Source organism: Loxodonta africana, chromosome 10, assembly GCF_030014295.1.
Source record: "Loxodonta africana isolate mLoxAfr1 chromosome 10, mLoxAfr1.hap2, whole genome shotgun sequence".
Classification (NCBI taxonomy): Eukaryota; Metazoa; Chordata; class Mammalia; order Proboscidea; family Elephantidae; genus Loxodonta; species Loxodonta africana.
In genome coordinates this window covers 107,493,084-107,510,248 of record NC_087351.1, presented here as the reverse complement: position 1 = coordinate 107,510,248, position 17,165 = coordinate 107,493,084, and the positions used below count along the sequence as shown (strand labels likewise).

The 17,165-nt window shown below is 50.8% G+C and overlaps 1 protein-coding gene across 1 annotated transcript; it reads left to right on the top strand.

The window, feature by feature from the left end:
• The first annotated feature begins 4,285 nt into the window (after positions 1 to 4,285).
• On the top strand, positions 4,286 to 10,137 carry SERPINA1 (serpin family A member 1). Its single transcript, XM_003408589.4, has 4 exons — positions 4,286 to 5,118; positions 6,684 to 6,954; positions 8,206 to 8,353; positions 9,873 to 10,137. The coding sequence occupies exons 1-4, from the start codon at positions 4,389 to 4,391 to the stop codon at positions 10,062 to 10,064; spliced, it is 1,341 nt and encodes a 446-aa protein (XP_003408637.3). The 5' UTR covers positions 4,286 to 4,388; the 3' UTR covers positions 10,065 to 10,137.
• Positions 10,138 to 17,165: the final 7,028 nt, after the last annotated feature.

Here is a 17,165-nt window from a genome sequence, read left to right as displayed (position 1 = left end):
GTGAAATTGGGCAAAGGTGTCACACTCTTCACTCTCCCCTGTCCCCTCTGGCTTGGATACCAGCAAGCTCACTGTCAGACCCCATTCTCTTGGTTGGATGTCTGGCCCAGTGTCGGCACATCTCTGGGTGCTTCACCAACAACTCTCTCACCTCTGCTGGCCTCTCCAGTCCCAGGGTTTGGGGCCCTCCACTGGGGCTGCTTGTTCTGATGGCTGGGCGTGGAGGCAGCAGAAGCCTTGGGCCCCGGCGGTTGTAAAGAACAGACTGAGAGGCCAAACAAACCTGCAGGAGAAGGTCTAGTTAACATGGGGCCCAGCTGTGACTTGGGCAGAATCAGATACTGAGCCATGGCCATCTCCCTCTGCAGCCAGAGCAGTGGGGAAACCAGGGCTCCTTCCAGTTTCTTCACGGATGCATTCTCCCTGGGCCTCAGCCCCTGCCTTTCCCTGGGCCTCAGCCCCTGCCTTTCTCTGGGCCTCAGCCCCTGCCCCCCTCTGAGTCTCAGCCCCTGCCCCTCCCTGGGCCTCAGTCCCCACCCCTCCCTGGGCCTCAGCCCCCGCCCCTCCCTGGGCCTCAGCCCCTGCCCCTCCCTGGGCCTCAGCCCCTGCCCCTCCCTGGGCCTCAGCCCCTGCCCCTCCCTGGGCCTCAGCCCCTGCCCCTCCCGGGGCCTCAGCCCCTTCATCACAAAAGGAGGACCTAGAGCCCATATAAGTGGGTGAGGGCGCCTGTGTTCACTGGTTGCACCCACCCCACCCCATCTCACCTTCTAGAGGTCAGCAGGGATACCTCCCTTGTCCATCCCCATGGAAATTTCCAGTCTCAGCTTTGCTCCGCCAAGCCCAGAAGGTACCTCTGAGAATCCAAGGTTAGCACCACTGAGGGGGCCCCCTTTGTATAGTCAAGGGCAGTGAGGCCTCAGAACAAAAGGATGCTTGTCCAGGGCCAGTGGACAGTAGTGGCCCTGTTAGGGCTGGAGGACCCAGCCTCTGGCCCCGAGCCCCTTCAATGTACTTAGTGTCCCCACCCTGCCTAGGCCCAAGCCACTTCCGATCTCAGAGCCTTGAAAATTTCCATAAACTCTGAAGGACTGGACCCAAATCCAGCTGGGAAGTAAGAGAGAACACTGAGGGAGGTAGAAATATACAGAATTAATTTTAGCACCATCTCCAGCTCTGAAGTTTAAGAAAATATAAACAGGTATTATGTAAGGTTTGGTCTGCTCCATTTGGATTATTTAGAGGCACGAAGGCCAGAGAAAAGGTGGTGGAGGGAAGCCAGCTTTGGGCTTTATTTTGTTGTTATATTGGGAAGAAACTGTTGAAAGTTTGCAGAGGGGGGTGAGACCCAAGTTTTGTATTTCCCAGCTTTTTCCTTTCCAGTTTTCATATCCCAAATTCAAGGACTCCTTTCTCTTTGTATTTTATTACGATGTTGATTTTAGTTATGCAAGGTCTGTTCTCTTCTATTTTGACCTCAGTTTCCCCATCTGAGAAGAGAGCAGGCTGTATTTAGAGGGCTGCAGACCGGTGGCCGAGCCCCGGGCAAGTCGGGAGCAGAGGGAGCTGAGCGGGGCAGGTCAGGGCTCTGTGTTGCTGGGCATGACATTGACTTTGTCCTTCTCTAGGCCAAGTGTGGTCTCGCTGCTTTAGCCACAGGCCTTGCCACTCCCTATCTCATCCTGTCTTAGTTATCTAGTGCCGCTTTAACAGAAATACCACAAGTGGATGGCTTTAACAAAGAGAAATTTATTCTCTAACAGTCTAGTAGGCTGCAAGTCCAAATTCAGGGCTCTGGCTCCAGGAGAAATTTTCTCCCTCTGTCGGCTCTGGAGGAAGGTCCTTCTCATCAGTCCTCCCCTGGACTAGGAGCTTCTCTGTGCAGGAACCCCAGGTCCAAAGGACACACTTGGCTCCCGGTGCTTCTTTCTTGGTGGTAAGGGGTTCCCCCTCTCTGCTTGCTCCTCTTTCCTTTTACCTCTTGTAAAATAAAAGGTAGTGCAGGCCATACCCCGCAGGGAAACTCTCTTTACTTTGGATCAGTGATATGACCTGAGCAAGGGTGTTACAATCCCACCCTAATCCTCTTTAACATAAAATCACAATCACAAAATAGAGGACAACCACATAATACTGGGAATCATGGCCTAATCAAGTTGACACATTTTGGGGGGACACGATTCAATCCATGACACACCCCCAGCCTTGAAACACACTTACCTTACCTGAGTGGCCCTGAAGGCTTTGAGCTTGTAACCCCTGCCATCCTTTCCCCAAAAAGAGCTACTCTATCAGGTCCCTCTGGCTGTAAAGTTTGGCATCTAGACTTACTTAATTGTCCCGACAATCCCATTTTACAGATGAGACAAAATGAGGCTCAGAAAGATTAAATGGCTTGTTCTAGGTCACACCACTTGTAAATGACAGAGTTCGGATTATAGCCCAGGTCTGTCTGAAGCTAAAAGCAATGCTGTTTCTAACCACCCCCCCTCCACAGCCCCACCACACACACGTGCGCAAACACACACACACCCCCTTGCACACACACGCATGTGTGTCACTCCCTGGCAAGCAGGCATCTCCAATGCCCTGTCCGTGCTAGGACACAGTGCTCAGAATAGGCAGGTGAGCTGACTGCAGGGACCTCAGCCTGTTCATGCAGCTAGACGACAGGCTCATTGTGGGACCAGCCCCCTTTCTCAGGAAAGGCTTCTCAGGGTTGGGGGTCTGTTTAGTGTTTAGCGGACACTGTCCCCCGGCCACACGGGGAAGATTGTCATGAAATTCCAGGTAGCGGGAGGAGATTTCCTGGGGTCTCCTGAAAGCCTGGCAGAACATGCCCAGGCAGAATCCCAGGGACCCTAGCCAGGACCTTCCACCCCAGGAGAGAATGGACATCCCTCTCTGACAAATTCAGTTGGGTCTTTTTTGACTCTAGCCCACTCTGAAATGAGACAAGCTTCCCTCCTGGCAGGGGAGAAGGTGGATCCCAAGGGGGCAGTGTGTTGAGCACCTCCTGCAAGGGGCACCCTAGGGGAGCAATTTTACAGTGCTTGGAGATTGGCAGCTCGAGTCCACCCAGAGGCACCTCGGAAGAAAGTCTTGGCGACCCACTTGCAAAAGGTCATAGCCATTGAAAACCCTACAGGACACAGTTCTACTCTGACACACGTGGGATCACCAGGAGTCAGAATCAACTTGACGGCAACTGGTGTTTGTAGGCATTTTGGATTATCACAACCGGAGGGGGCGTACTACTGACATCTAGTGGGTGGAGGCCAGTAGCACTGCTAAACACACTACAATACACATGACAGTCCCCACAACAAAGAATTCCCTGACGCAAATGTCCACAGTGCCCAAGCCAAAAGCCCTGCCCTATCTGCCCAACCCTTAGAAGAAGGCCCTGGTCCCACCTTCAGTGACTTCTGTTCTACACGAGGAGGCAGCTGATACACGCAGACACCTTAGCTGTCAACAGAGCACTAGACCAAAAGCACAGAGCTGGCCCCAGCTCTGCTTGACTGGCTGTTGGCCTTGACTGAGTTACCTGACTTCACTGAGCTTCACTTTTCACATCATGTAAAACGGGGATGACAAGACATACCTCAGATCCCAAACCCAAGGATGGGCACTGTCTCTTGTCCTATTTTGGCCTAAATTCCCCAGGCCCGAAGCATTGTAGGACTCAGAGAACAACCCAACGCCAGATCAAGTGGCCCTTAAAGTCAGGGATGTAGCTCTTCTGTGAAACGTGTGGAGTTAGAGCCAGGAACCCCAGGTTTTCATCACAGCTCCATCATGTTCCAGCTGTGTGTCCTCAGGCAAAATCCTTCCCACCTTGGGCAGGAGCTTCACCATCCATTAAAGGATGGGGTTGGATGGAAGATCTCCAAGGGCTGTCCCAGCTCAAAGTCATCTTAGATCCTGGCCTGACCCGCTTCCTGGGTATTCAAGGGCCAGTTCCATCTGCTTCCTGAGGCTCCTTCCCTCCTCTATAAGATGGGGGCTTACAGCTCAGGGTCACTGCAAGATGTCAGCGGAGGAGTCAAGAACATGGGCTCTGGACCTAGATTGCTTGGGTTGTGGTCCTGCTACTTTACTTGCTCTGTGACCCTGGACAGGCAGCTTCATCTGTCTGAGCCTCGGTTTCTTCATCTATAAATTGGTGATGGTAATATTACCTCCCTCATAGAATTGTTGGAAGGCTTAGATGAGTGAATACATATAAAGTGCTCAGAACAGAGCTTGGCATATGGTAAGCCCTGTGTCCCTTTTTGCTGTTTGTCTTGTTCTTTTTCAATGATGATGATGATGTAGGAAAATGCTCAGCACAGCCTGGCACACAGTTGGCATTTAGTAAACTGTGCTCACCAGTGCCTCACTAGTACATGGCATTAGTCAGTGGGCGGTGGGAGCCACTGTGTGGCCTGACTCTGGTCTCGGTGCCTCCTCCTCTCTCTTGCAGGACAATGCCATCCTCCATCTCTTGGGGCCTCCTCCTGCTGGCAGGCCTGTGCTGCCTGGTCCCTGGCTCCCTGGCCAGGAGCCCTGAGGGAGATCCTGCCCAAGAAACGGGATCGTCTAAGTGTGATCATGACCAGCACCAAGCCCGCCTTGATATCTCCCCGAGTCTGGTCAACTTCGCCTTCAGCCTGTACCGTGAGGTGGCCCGTGAGTCCAACACCACCAACATCTTCTTCTCCCCAGTGAGCATCGCTGTGGCCTTTGCACTGCTTTCCTTGGGGGCCAAGTCTGACACCCACACCCAGATCCTGGAGGGCCTGAAGTTCAACCTCACCAAGACTCCAGAGGCCGAGATCCATGAAGGCTTCCAACACCTCCTCCAGACCCTCAACCAGCCAGACAGCCAGCTCCAGCTGACCACTGGCAACGGGCTGTTCATCAATGAGAGTCTGAAGCTAGTGGATAAGTTTTTGGAGGATGCCAAGAAGCTGTATCATTCAGAAGCCTTCTCCATCAACTTCAGGGACAACGAAGCAGCCAAGAAACAGATCAATGATTACGTGGAGAAAGGAACCCAAGGAAAAATTGTGGATGTGGTCAAATACCTTGATGACAACACAGTTCTTGCTCTGGTGAATTACATTTTCTTTAAAGGTGAGTTGCACAGCCAGCCTGAACTGGTTCTCATGGAAGCATCCAAAAATATTCTCCCACACTCAGTTCTTAGACTCCCCTTGGTGATGCAGTATGGGGCATGTCAGTATATCTCAGCACGTGTCCTTACATTTTCCACATGCAACCAGCAAGAATCCTTCCGTAGTCAAATAAGTTTGGGGAATGCTGGGTTAAACAGAGCCAAATCATCTTCATCTCTGCAGGACTTTTCAGAGCCTTGATGTCCTGATGTACATTATAAATCTCTACCAGGGAGTGGGGAGAACGTGTAATATTCCTCAAAATACATTGTCAGAAAAAACTTTTAGAAGAATATCTGAAGGGAATAGTATTTCATGGAATATACTCTGGAGACCTCTGGTGTAATGGAAAGAGTGTCAGCTTTGAAGTCAGAAAGACCTGGGTTCGAATCCTGGTTCCACCACTTATGAGCTGTGTGATCACGGACAAGTCACTTTACCTCTGAGGTTCTAGTTTCCCACCTATGATATGGCAATAATAAAACTCTTGCTGTCAAGTGGTTGTAAGGGCTAAACAAGTTAGGGAGTCCCTGGGTGGGGTCACCATGAGTTGGAATTGACTCAACAGTAACTACTTTTTGGTTTAAAAAGGCTAATAAGCACACAGGACTGTGCCCAGCACATAGTAGGTGCTCAACTAGTATCTGCACCTGCCTTCCCGCCTCTGAGCGTTTAAAATGCTGGGAACTTCTAGGCTTCAGAGAACATTCCAAGCCAGTGTTTAAATTGTCCCATGGCAATTGGCTGGGGCGTCCCATGGAAATCAACTGAATTCCAGGCAAGGGGATGCTTGCTTCACTTGGTCAGCTTCCTTCTTCTGGAGGCAGAGTGGTGCGATGCAGAGCTGAGGCCAAGGCCAGTACAACTGAGGTCCCAGCTCTGCAGTGTGACAGGCAGGCCTCATCCCCTCTCTGGCCTCATTCTCCTCCCCTCATCCAGTGAGGAAGGTGGGCTCAGTGGTCGCCAGAGAAGTACATCCCCACGCTGACTTGCCACGGTGGCGATGCTGGCCTGGTCTAGGAACGGAGGAGGCAGCCCAGGTAACTGCATTTCCTGTGATGGTCCAGGAAGAGGCCTTTTGAATAGTTACAAGAATATTTACCTTGAGTGCTCATTGAACCGGGCATTTACAAGGCAAAGTGGTGCCGAGCTATGGCTCAAGGAGCTTCAGGCCTCTCTCAATAATTATCTCCCCCCCCAAAAAAAATTTTCTCCCAAGCCACCCTCAAATAAACACAAAGTTCAAGTAAAAATGCTTACTCTGCACAGCCACTTGCAACATAAAGCCATAGACCCTGTCCACCCAGGTTGGGATCCCTCTCTAACCTCAGACTATCCTCACAGAAGCCCCTTTAGTAGCCTGGATGGATTTCGTTTGGGCCCCATTTTTACAGATGAAGACACTGAGTGTCAGAAAGAGGTGTCTTACAAGGCAGCTCAGAGTTTACCTTGAGCCTTGAGTCCACGGCCCTGATGTAAACCTTGGCCTTGGCCCTGGCTGATGTTCACTTCCTCTGTCTCCAGGCAAATGGAAGAAGCCCTTCGAGGAGGAGAAAACCCAGGATGGGGACTTCCACGTGGATGAAGCAACCACGGTCACCGTGCCCATGATGAATCGCCTGGGCATGTTTGACCTCCACTACCACGAGGAGCTGTCCAGTTGGGTGCTGCTCATGGACTATGTGGGCAATGCCACAGCTATCTTCATCCTGCCCAAGCCAGGGGAGCTGCAGCAGCTGGAGGACACACTCACCAAGGAGCTCCTCGCTCAGTGGCTGACAGACAGACAAAGGCGGTAAGTTCCCACCCAGGGGCTGAGCCACCTCAGGACCAGCCGAAGGGTTGGGCAGAGTGGACCCCAGGTCCCTGGGGCCACAACTGCTGTGGATGTCCTTCTGCCTACAGACAGAGTCCTGAGCTCAGTTCCGTCAGCACCATCTGGGCACTGTGAAAGGGACCAAGGTCCTGTCCTCAAGGACATCCCCCTTAGCATGGACGCTGACCCCTCCTGACATCCGACCCCCTAGTGCAAGGACAGAGACACCACCCAGTGCTATGGGAGAACCAAGACCACAGAGGGCCTTCCTGGCCACGGTGGCAATGGAGTTTGGAGTTAAAGGATAGAACGTCAATGGGTGGAAAGGGGAAGAGCCTGCTTGGAGAAGGCATGGCAAAAGCAAAGGCCAAGAAGTCACAGAGTTCAGGGCACGTCTGCGGAACATTGTATGCTCCTTCTGTTGATAGATCAGAGTGGTTTGATGGGCATCGCGGTAGGAAAAATATACTTGAGCATGTGCCCCCAGTAAGTGTATATTTACTTAATAGACCCACGTTCCACTGAACTATTTTATTATTTACATTATGGAACAAAGGGAATATCAGCTTAAAATGTGAATAGAAGTTTTAAGCCTTTAAGTGTGTTGATCCCCACCACACCCCCACTCTGGTCCCTGCACCCCAAGAGAATGCAGAGCACTTTGAGTCTGGAACAGGTCAGAGAGCCTTGAGGGGCAGTCTGCTTGCTCATATCAGACCCCTTCTCCGGCCTCGCTCTTTCCCCGTGGAAAAGGAGCACTGAGCAATCAAGCAATCCAACCTCATACAATCACTCATCACTCGTTCCCTGGACAAATGTCACTCAGCTCCTGCCACCACATGTCCCAAGCGGCACATTGGGGACTGAGGCCCCAGAGGAGCTCCATCTGGTGGGGGAACCAGGTCACTGTGGCTCAGAATAAGACACTTCGCAAAGGACACACTGATTTTGCCTGGAGGGGCTTCTAAGAGGAGGTGGCACTTGAGAGAGATTTGTCAGGACAAGACAACCCCTTGGAATGCTAGCATTCTCTGATCCCATGTGTAGAGGAAGCTAAAAAGCAGAATAAACCAAGGCCTGCTCCGCACCCTTGGAGTGGGCAGGAGGACAGGGTGCCAAGCAAGGGAAACAACAGTAAAACACTCTTACACTGTGGTGGAGCCAAGCCGAGCCGAGCCTGGGCCTTAGATAAGCTCTGAACCACCTCCATTTTCTTTCCCTTTATGGCAGGTCCGCCATTTTGTCTTTTCCCAAACTGTCCATTTCTGGAACCTACGATCTGAAAAACCTCCTGGGCAAACTGGGCATTACCCACGTCTTCAGTGATGGGGCTGACCTCTCTGGGATCTCTGAGAGCGAAGGCCTGAAGCTGTCCAAGGTGAGGTCACCCCATGGGATGATGGTGCCCCCTTCATCCATTGGTTAAAATGCTTATGGGGGCCATAGCACAGGCTAGAGGCTGTGGGAAGGGTGGAAGGGGCACAAAAAAGGTCATCTGAGGAATTCAAACGGATTCGTGGTCAAGTGCTCCTGGCATTTCAGTGAACTTGGCTGAGGTTGTCACTGATCCTGTCTTACCTTTCCTTCTTTGTGACTCATCTTACCCACATTAACAAAGAGAGGCTTAGGCTCTGTGATTTCAAAGGACTTCCCAGCCCCAGTGTCCTGTGACATTTGGAGCTATTTGGCAAATCACCAAGACAGAGTTAGCAGATAGTTTCAGCTAAAAAAGGCAGTTTATTCAGGCAGATAAAAAGTCATCAAAGAAACAACCGCAGTTCAATGACTGACTATGCACTGAATGTCGGGCTTTGTACGAGGCACTTTGAAGGTCACCATCAAAGTACATGCAAGGTAGACAGACAGTGCCAGGTAAGCTTCCACAGCCTGAAGTTGGGGGTTGTGTCCCACAAGGTTGAGAGATGCAGCTCAGGAAGGGAAGAGGCGAGCGTGATAGGTAGAATCAGGGACAGGCCCTGAGAAGTGAGAGGAAGGCCTGTATGAACATGGAACAGAGCAGAGAACTGGAAAGAGAAGAGGTGGTCCAGGTGGAGGGAGGCCCGAGGGGCAGGGAAGGAACCAGTCCTGGGGAGGGGAGAGGACGGGGAGGTAGTGGAGTGGGGCCCTGTACATATGCTGTGACCAACTGATGGAGTCCCACAGTTGCCAGACTAAAGATTTAAAATTTTGCCCCTCATTCACACACACACACATGCACACACACACGCATACATGCACACACACATTTGTGCATATACACACACACATGCAGATACACACAGGTACACACGCGTGCATGCACACACACAAATACACACAGGCACACACATAAATGCACACATAGACACGGTCACATGCATGCACACATATGTACACACATATACATGCAGACTTACACTGACACACATGCACACATACACAGGCACACACAGACTCATGCATACAGTCACATACACACACTTACTGTGTTAGGCTCTCTACATGAATCATCACAGTGGCCCCATTTAGAACTCAGGCATCAAGAAGCTAAGCAATCTCCCTGCGGTGATACGACTAGTGCAAAGTGGGATTTGAACCCAGAATCTTAGGATGGGAAACTGTACTCTTCCACCACACCATGCTGATCCGGTTGTGAATGTGCAATTAGTTCTTTGATGAAAATGCTCCCATACAGACACCCAGCCTGGATTCTGTTGGTTTGTTTGTTGTCATTGTTGTTTCCCATTGAGGAAACGTTGGCAAGACCAAGCTCCTTGACAGTCTCTGTGGCGAGAGCCTGCCTGTGTGCCCCCAGGAGCTGTCCCTCCACAGGTGGCCCTGCTCCGGGGCTGGGCAGAGTGGCGCAGCCTGCTCTGCCTCCCCACTCAGAGCAGGTCTCTGTGCTTTCTCCCCTCCAGGCGGTGCATAAGGCCGTGCTGACTATCGATGAGAAAGGGACAGAAGCCTCTGGGGCCACCATTTTGGAAGCCATCCCCATGTCTATGCCCCCCACTGTCAAATTCAACAGCCCCTTCCTCGCCATCATCTATGATGAGAACACCAAGAGCCCCCTCTTCGTGGGAAAGGTGGTGAACCCCTTAAAAAATTAACTGCCTCTCCGGCTCAGCCGCCCACCTCCCAGGCCAGCTCTCCTACCTTGGTGAGCAATAAAGCATGCGCTGACCTGGCCAAGTTTGAGTGTGGACTTGCCAATCTCCTCATTCCATTCTCTGAGTTTTCCTTTACACCCTAAGGGTATGCGTGGAATCAAGGTCACAGGGTTCTTTCATGTATTCATTTAATTAATATATATTATTTTGGCCAGGCACTGCACTAGGCCGAAATCCACATTTTATAGGCTCTCGCCTTGGCCTGCTTATGCAGAAGCTCCAGGCTTTCCAGTTACGTCTGGGACTCCCTCAGGGTGACTTTGAGCAAGTCTTCAGAGACCACACACTGTCCCCAGGCTCCACCAAGCACCCACCATGTTCTTCCTTTATTTAGCCTCCCTCCCAACGCTCACTGCTCCACCATGTGAGAGCCCTCAGCCTGCCAAGGCTGCCAGTGCCAACCACAAGGCTGCCCACCTCCTGCCGTTGCTTCTAGAGCCGTCAGCCCACATGGGTGCATTGAGCTGTTACATCTCCAGTAACAGTAGGGAGAAGGTCATGTCTCCAATCTCATCCTGCTTTGTCACCCCTGAGCCATGCTTGGGCCCCTGCATCTCACAGGGTCTTTCCTGCAGATGGCGCCTGAGGATTTTTCCTGTAGATCTTTCTCCACGGGGCTGGATAGGGTACACATGCCATCTTCCCTGTCATTCCCATCTCCACCCCAAATCAAAAACCCAAAACAGTTGCTGTTGAGTAGATTCCAACTCATGGTGACCCTATGTGTGTTGAAGTAGAACTGTGCTCCACAGGGTTTTCAATGGCTGTGACCTTTTGAAAGTAGACCAACAGGCCTTTCTTCCAAGGCCTCTGGGTGGATTTGAACCGCCAACCTTTCGGTTAGCAGCCAAGCACTACCCAAGGACTCCTCTCTCCACCCTAGGAACTCCCAAATACATCTCCTCTTAGCAGGTCCTTTCTCCCCAGGCAAAGAGAAGGTTCCCTGAGTCTTGGACTTTATCACCTCATCAAGCTCACCTGGACCACCAGCACCTCCCAAGACTGCCACCGTGCTTTCCCTGTCTTCTCCTCCCCAGCCATGTGCCCAAGATGCCTCAGATGGTTCTGGAGAGTCATTGCCCATGCCCTCCCCTGTTACTGGGCAGGAAAGCATGGCAGCCTGGCTGACTCCCCTTACCTGTTCCCTGCCCTCCCTCTAGCTAAGCTCTGACAGGGCCACATTGCAACCCGTGCCTTGTTCTTGCTCCATGCATATCACCATGGTCTTGAGAGGCAACCACAGTTTGGGTACCAACACTGGAGGCTGTCCAGGGGCGGCCCTTTCCAATGAGGGCCACCTGCTCCTTCTCACCCCCCAAGGCCCTACTAAATAGTCACAGAACTAGGAGCCTTGCAGGGTGCCCCGTCTGGAGGAGTCTACTCTGTGCTGGACTCACAGAAGTGTGCTTGTCCTATGGAACTTACTGTCCATCCCATGCAAATCCAGTAATCTCCCTTCCAGACCAGGCTTTGGGGATGAAGGTCCACCTCAAGTATTAGGTTAAGTCATATGGAATTGTCACTACTCAGCTAAAAAATGGTCAAAGAGAAATAATTTCATATGATTCAGTCTAAAAGAGAAAGGTTTCAACTGTTCCCCAAACAAATCTCATGTTGTCTTACGTTTCCTCAGCTCAGACACCCCTGAGTTCCACAAATTCCCTTAATGATATGAGCATTGTACCCACCTAGGATGATGGCAAGGCAAGAGTGTCAGACTTGAAGGTCAGAGGATCTGGATTTAAGGTCAGGTTCTGCCACTTACCAGCTGTGTGACCTTGGAGAGTCACCAAACCTCTCTGAACCTCAGTTGCCTCATCATGGATAATAAAACTTACTCATTGATTGGGTATGAGGTTCCAGTGAGATGAAGAAACAGCTTTTACAAAGAGGCCAGAATAGGGAGTGAACCTAAGGGACTATGTTTCTCATAAGGAGCCCTGGTGGCACAATGTTTAAATGCTCGGCTGCTAACTGAAAGGTGGTGGCTCGAACCCAGCAGCTGTGCCTCAGAGGAAAGGCCTGGTGATCTGCTCCTGTAAATATTACAGCCTAGAAAACCCTATGCGGCAGTTCTACTCTGTCACATGGAGGCTCCAGGAGTCAGAATTGACCTGATGGCACACAACAACCTGTTTCTCATGGGTGGTGCCCTGGGCGGTACGAACAGTTAATGTGCTTGGCTGCTAACCAAAAGGCTGGAGGTTCGAGTCCACCCAGAGATGCCTCAGATGAGAGGTCTGATGATCTGCTTCTGAAAAGCCAGCCACTGAAAAACCTACGGAGCCCAGTTCTCCTCGGACATACATAGGGTCGCCGTGAGTCCGAGTCGACGTGACAGCAATTGGTGATGTGTCTTGTGCTCATGAGCTCCTTCTATGAGCCTTCTCTGCCTGGGCAGTGCTTTCCAAATACCAAATACTCATTTAACCCTCATTAGCAGCGCTGTAATGCCTACAGAGTGTAACTGCTATGCCCATATGTGCCCATTGTACAGACAAGGAAACTGAGGCTCAGACAGGTTACTTGACTTGCTCAAGGTCACACAGGAGCAAGTAGTAAACTGCCTTCAGTTGTTCTGCCAAAGCTCACCACCTAGCTCCACACCCTCCCAGAGGGCCACTCTGGACTTTGCAGAGCTAAATTCCTTGAAGCGTGAGGACCGCTGGCTACCTACAGCGCACCCCTAGGAGGCTTTGGTACCACCAACTCAAACCAAAAACTAGAATGCTCTTTAGAAGTGAGGATGGTGAGACTTCATCTCACCTATTTAGGACATGTTGTCAAAAGGAATCAGTCCCTGGAAAAGGACATCATGCTTGATAAAGCAGAAAACCGAACTGGGTGCCATCGAGTCGATTCCGACTCATAGCGATAAAACAGAGGGTCAGCCAAAAAGAGGAAGACCCTAACAAGATGGACTGACACAGTGCCTGCAACAATGGGCTTGAATATACCAACGATTGTGAGGATGGCACAGGACCAGGCAGTGTTTCGTTCTGTTGTACATAGGGTTGCTATGAGTTGGAACCGACTCGACGGCACCTAACAACAATAACAATAGGAACCAACTGGGCTGGTCAAGGGTGGGCAGAACATCAGGGCACCTGAGTCCAAGGAGGACAAATGTGTGCCAGATATCCTCAGCTTCTCGTTGTCTTTTGGAGTTTTCAAAAATGTAGGCACCATCTAATCCTCAAAGCCTGTCCTTGAAGAACACAGGCTAGGAATTGTTATCCCCAGTGTACAGATGGGGAAGTTGAGGTCCAGCACAGTTAAACGACCTGTCCAGTGCAGACCCAGAAGGTGAGTCCTCTCCTCAGGGCCTGTGCTGCCCCACCGCATACGCTTCTCCAGCTGACATGGATCACAGTGGACAACCCCAGCCCGTGCCTCCTCATCCACGCTGCCCCCACCTGGCAGGTCCAATGCCGGCTAAAAGCATTGCCGCTGAGAGTTCATTTTGGGTTGAATCAACTTCACATCGAAGCGCTTCCAGGGCAGCCTCCATCTCCAGACAGGGACCCAGCTCCCCTCCAAAGACCAACGAGAGGGCAACGCACAAAGCAGGGTCCAGGGCTCACCCAGGGACAACAGCACTGACCCTTCTTCACGTCAGTCCATAGTTCACAATGGAAAGAGCACAGAATTTGGACTCTAAGCAAAAATAAATAAAACTTTGGTTTTAAGTCCCACCTCTGCCCCGACTGGTGGTGCCATCTTGGGTCCATCCCTAAGCCACATTTGTAAAATGGGGACAACAGTCAGGGTGCTTCCGGCTTTCTCAGATGTGTACAGCTTCAGAAATGGGGAACACGGATTTACCTATGGACTCCCCTCACCTCAGCTCCCTGGATCCTCTCAGAAGTCCAGGGGATCGGTGTCTGTTCAACAACGAACAAGTAAGCATTTGCTGTATACATGCTAAAAATCCGTTACTGTCGACGTGATTTCAACTCATGGCGACCTCGTGTGTCAGAGTAGAACTGTGCTCCATACGGTTTTCAATGCTTCATTTCTAGAAGTAGATCTTCAGGCCTTTTTCCAAGGCACCTCTGAGTGGACGCGAGCCTCCCCCTTTCGGTTAGCAGCTGAGCACATTAACCGTTTGTACCTCCCGAGGGACTCTGGGCACCTCCTACATCCTGGGGATTAGAGCGGAATGAAACCCAGGTCCTTATATCAAAGACTGCAGGCTGCTGGGGCGGACAATGGGTGCATAAATGAGGGCCCTGCAGTGGGGTGGGTGTGTGGCTGCAGACCCTTTGCAGAGCCAGTGGGAAGTGATTAGTAGACCACCACCAGCAGCCTGAGAGCTCCTCTACAAGGTGTCCTTTATTGAGCATTCACAACTGTGGGACGAGCAAAGCAGGCAGAGGGGTTGTTCACAGCACCTGTCAGGGACAGCTTATGAAATCTGAGCCAGCTCTTGGAGGACAACTGGAATTCTCGCGGGCAGAGAGATCAGAGAAAGACAGTCACCTAGGCACGAACCATCTCAAGACCCTTGACTTAACCACATCTGTAAAGATTCTTTTCCCATATAAGGTCACATTCACAGGTTCCGGGAATCAGGGTATGGACATGTCTTTGGGGGCCATTATTACACCACTGCAGGCCCTAACTTCCCAGCGAGGGGACAATGCTGAGAGAGGGAGTGAGGAAGTGAAATGACTGGATGGTGCAAAGAAAGGCTGCCACCAAGGAGCATCATCGAACCAAGGCTGGAAACCAGGAAGGATTGCAGGTGGACTGGGATGGAAAAGGAAGGGAAGGCGCTCTAGGTGGTGGGCAGTAGAGGGCGCAAGAGCACAAAAGGCCCATTCGAGACCTGGAGAGAAGGCCATATGGCTAAGCCCTGAGGAGCGCAGTCTGCCAGCCCACCAAGGTGGGAGCTGCCTGGAGACAAGTGTGAGCAGTGTGGACAGGCCTCAACGAACACATTCTACAGCAAGAACGATTTCAGGAGTGGCCTGTGTGGGGGTGGCCTCTGGAATTGGCTTTAGTCACTGTCATGGATTGAATTGTGTCCTCCAAAAATATGTGTATCAACTTGGCTAGGCCATGATTCCCAGTATTGTGTGATTGTCTACCATTTTGTCATCTGAGTCTGATGTGATTTTCCTATATGTTGTAAATCCTACTTCTATGACGTTTATGAGGTGGGATAGGAGGCAGTTATGTTAATGAGGCAGGCTCAGTCTACAAGATTGGATTGTGTCTTGAGCCAATCTCTTTAGAGATATAAAAGAGAGAAGTGAGCAGAGAGACAGGGGGACCTCATACCACCAAGGAAGCAGGGCTGGGAACAGAGCGCGTCCTTCGGACCCGGGGTTCCTGTGCAGAGAAGCTCCTAGTCCAGGGGAAGACTGATGACAAGGACCTTCCCCCAGAGCTGACTGAGACAGAAAACCTCCCCCTGGAGCCAATGCCCTGAATTTGGACTTGTAGCCTACTAGACTGTGACAGAATAAATTTCTTGTTTGTTAAAGCCATCCACTTGTGGTATTTCTGTTACAGCAGCACTAGATAACTAGGACAGTCACCCTCGTAGACACTTTGTCCTGGTCCTATATGTCACCTGTTCCAGGCAGAGCCAGGCCTTGGTCCCCAGAAGAAGGGAAGAGAGGGAGGAGGAGGAGGAGGCCAGGCTCCTCATAGCCTTAGAGCCAGCGGCTTTTCCCCACTCTTGGCTGCCCAGGATCCTACCCTCTGCCTTCCCTGCTTGGGGTGGGTAGGGCTCTTTCAGAGCCCACAGAAAGGAGTAAATAAAACTGTTCACACTCAACTGAGTGTGACTGTCTGAGCTTAATCCGTGATTCCTCTCATAGGGTCAATGTAGGATCGCTATGAGTCGGAATCAACTTGTCAGCAACGAGTTTCGTGTTTTTTCTTTTGTTTCCCATAGGTAGAGAAAGCGGAAGTGGGACGTCTTAATTTTCAATACCATCATGTGGCCTGAGGGCTTTTGTGATGCCTTACCCTTTACTACATACTTTCACATAAGCGATTTCCTCATGGCAGAGGCAGCGCAGGGCAGGCATTAGTAATTTCTCTCACAGGTGGGAAACTGAGGCTCAGGGAGAGAAGGCAAAGGATTTATAAGAAGACAGGGTGCTGCTAAAAGGGACAGGCCTAGGTCTGTGGTCCAGGGAGGGCCCAGGTCTGAAGGCATGTCACTGTGTGATGTCAGATAAACCTCTCTCTGAGCCTCGGGGTTCTCACTGCCAACTTGGGGAGAACGCCATCTTCACCACGAAAGCCAAGCACACCTGGTCCAGTGTGGACCTGTAGCGTTATGTGAGTACCGTCCCCTCCCCTTCCCTTCCCAGTCCTGGTTCTCTGAGGGAATCAGATGCGGGTCCTTTTGTGGTTTTGTGTGGCCTAAGACTAAAGAGGGCTTCATTGTGTGTGAGAGTGAGTGTGTGTATGTGTGAGCATGTGTATTGTGTATGTGTGTGGTGTGTGTATTGTGTGCTGTGTGTATGTGTGTATATGTGAGTGTGTGTGTGTTGTATGTATATGTGGTAGTGTGTATAATATATATATGTTTTGCATACCTATACACGTGTGTGCATGCACGTGTGTGAGTGTGTATTGTGTATGTGTGATAAGTGAGCATGTGTGTTGTGTGTATACTTTAGTGTGTCTATTGTACATGTACATGTATGTGAGAATGTGTATTGTACATGTTTGTGTGTGTGCATGCATGTGTGAATGTGTATGTGCATGTATGTGTTTTGTGTGTGTGATAAGTGAGCATGTGTGTGTGTGTTGTACGTATGTGTGTATATTTTAGTGTATAGTGTGTGTGTGTATTGTGTGTATGTGTGGCTGTGTGTATGTGATAAGTGAGCATGTGTGGGTGTTGTATGTATGTGTGTATATTTTAGTGTATAGTGTGTGTGTATTATGTGTATGTGTGGCTGTGTGTGTATGTATGTGATGAGTTAGCATGTGTATGTTATATGTATGAGTGTGTGTATGTCCAATGTGTGTCTGTGTGACGAGCAACAGATGCAGATTTAGTTAAGTATGAAG

Excerpts from the sequence above, each read along its gene's own strand:
- SERPINA1 (XM_003408589.4), top strand. The coding sequence starts at position 4,389 with ATGGCATTAGTCAGTGGGCGGTGGGAGCCACTGTGTGGCCTGACTCTG. Across the intron at positions 5,119-6,683 it reads GAATTACATTTTCTTTAAAG|GCAAATGGAAGAAGCCCTTC; the intron begins GTGAGTTGCACA and ends CTCTGTCTCCAG. Across the intron at positions 8,354-9,872 it reads AAGGCCTGAAGCTGTCCAAG|GCGGTGCATAAGGCCGTGCT; the intron begins GTGAGGTCACCC and ends TCTCCCCTCCAG.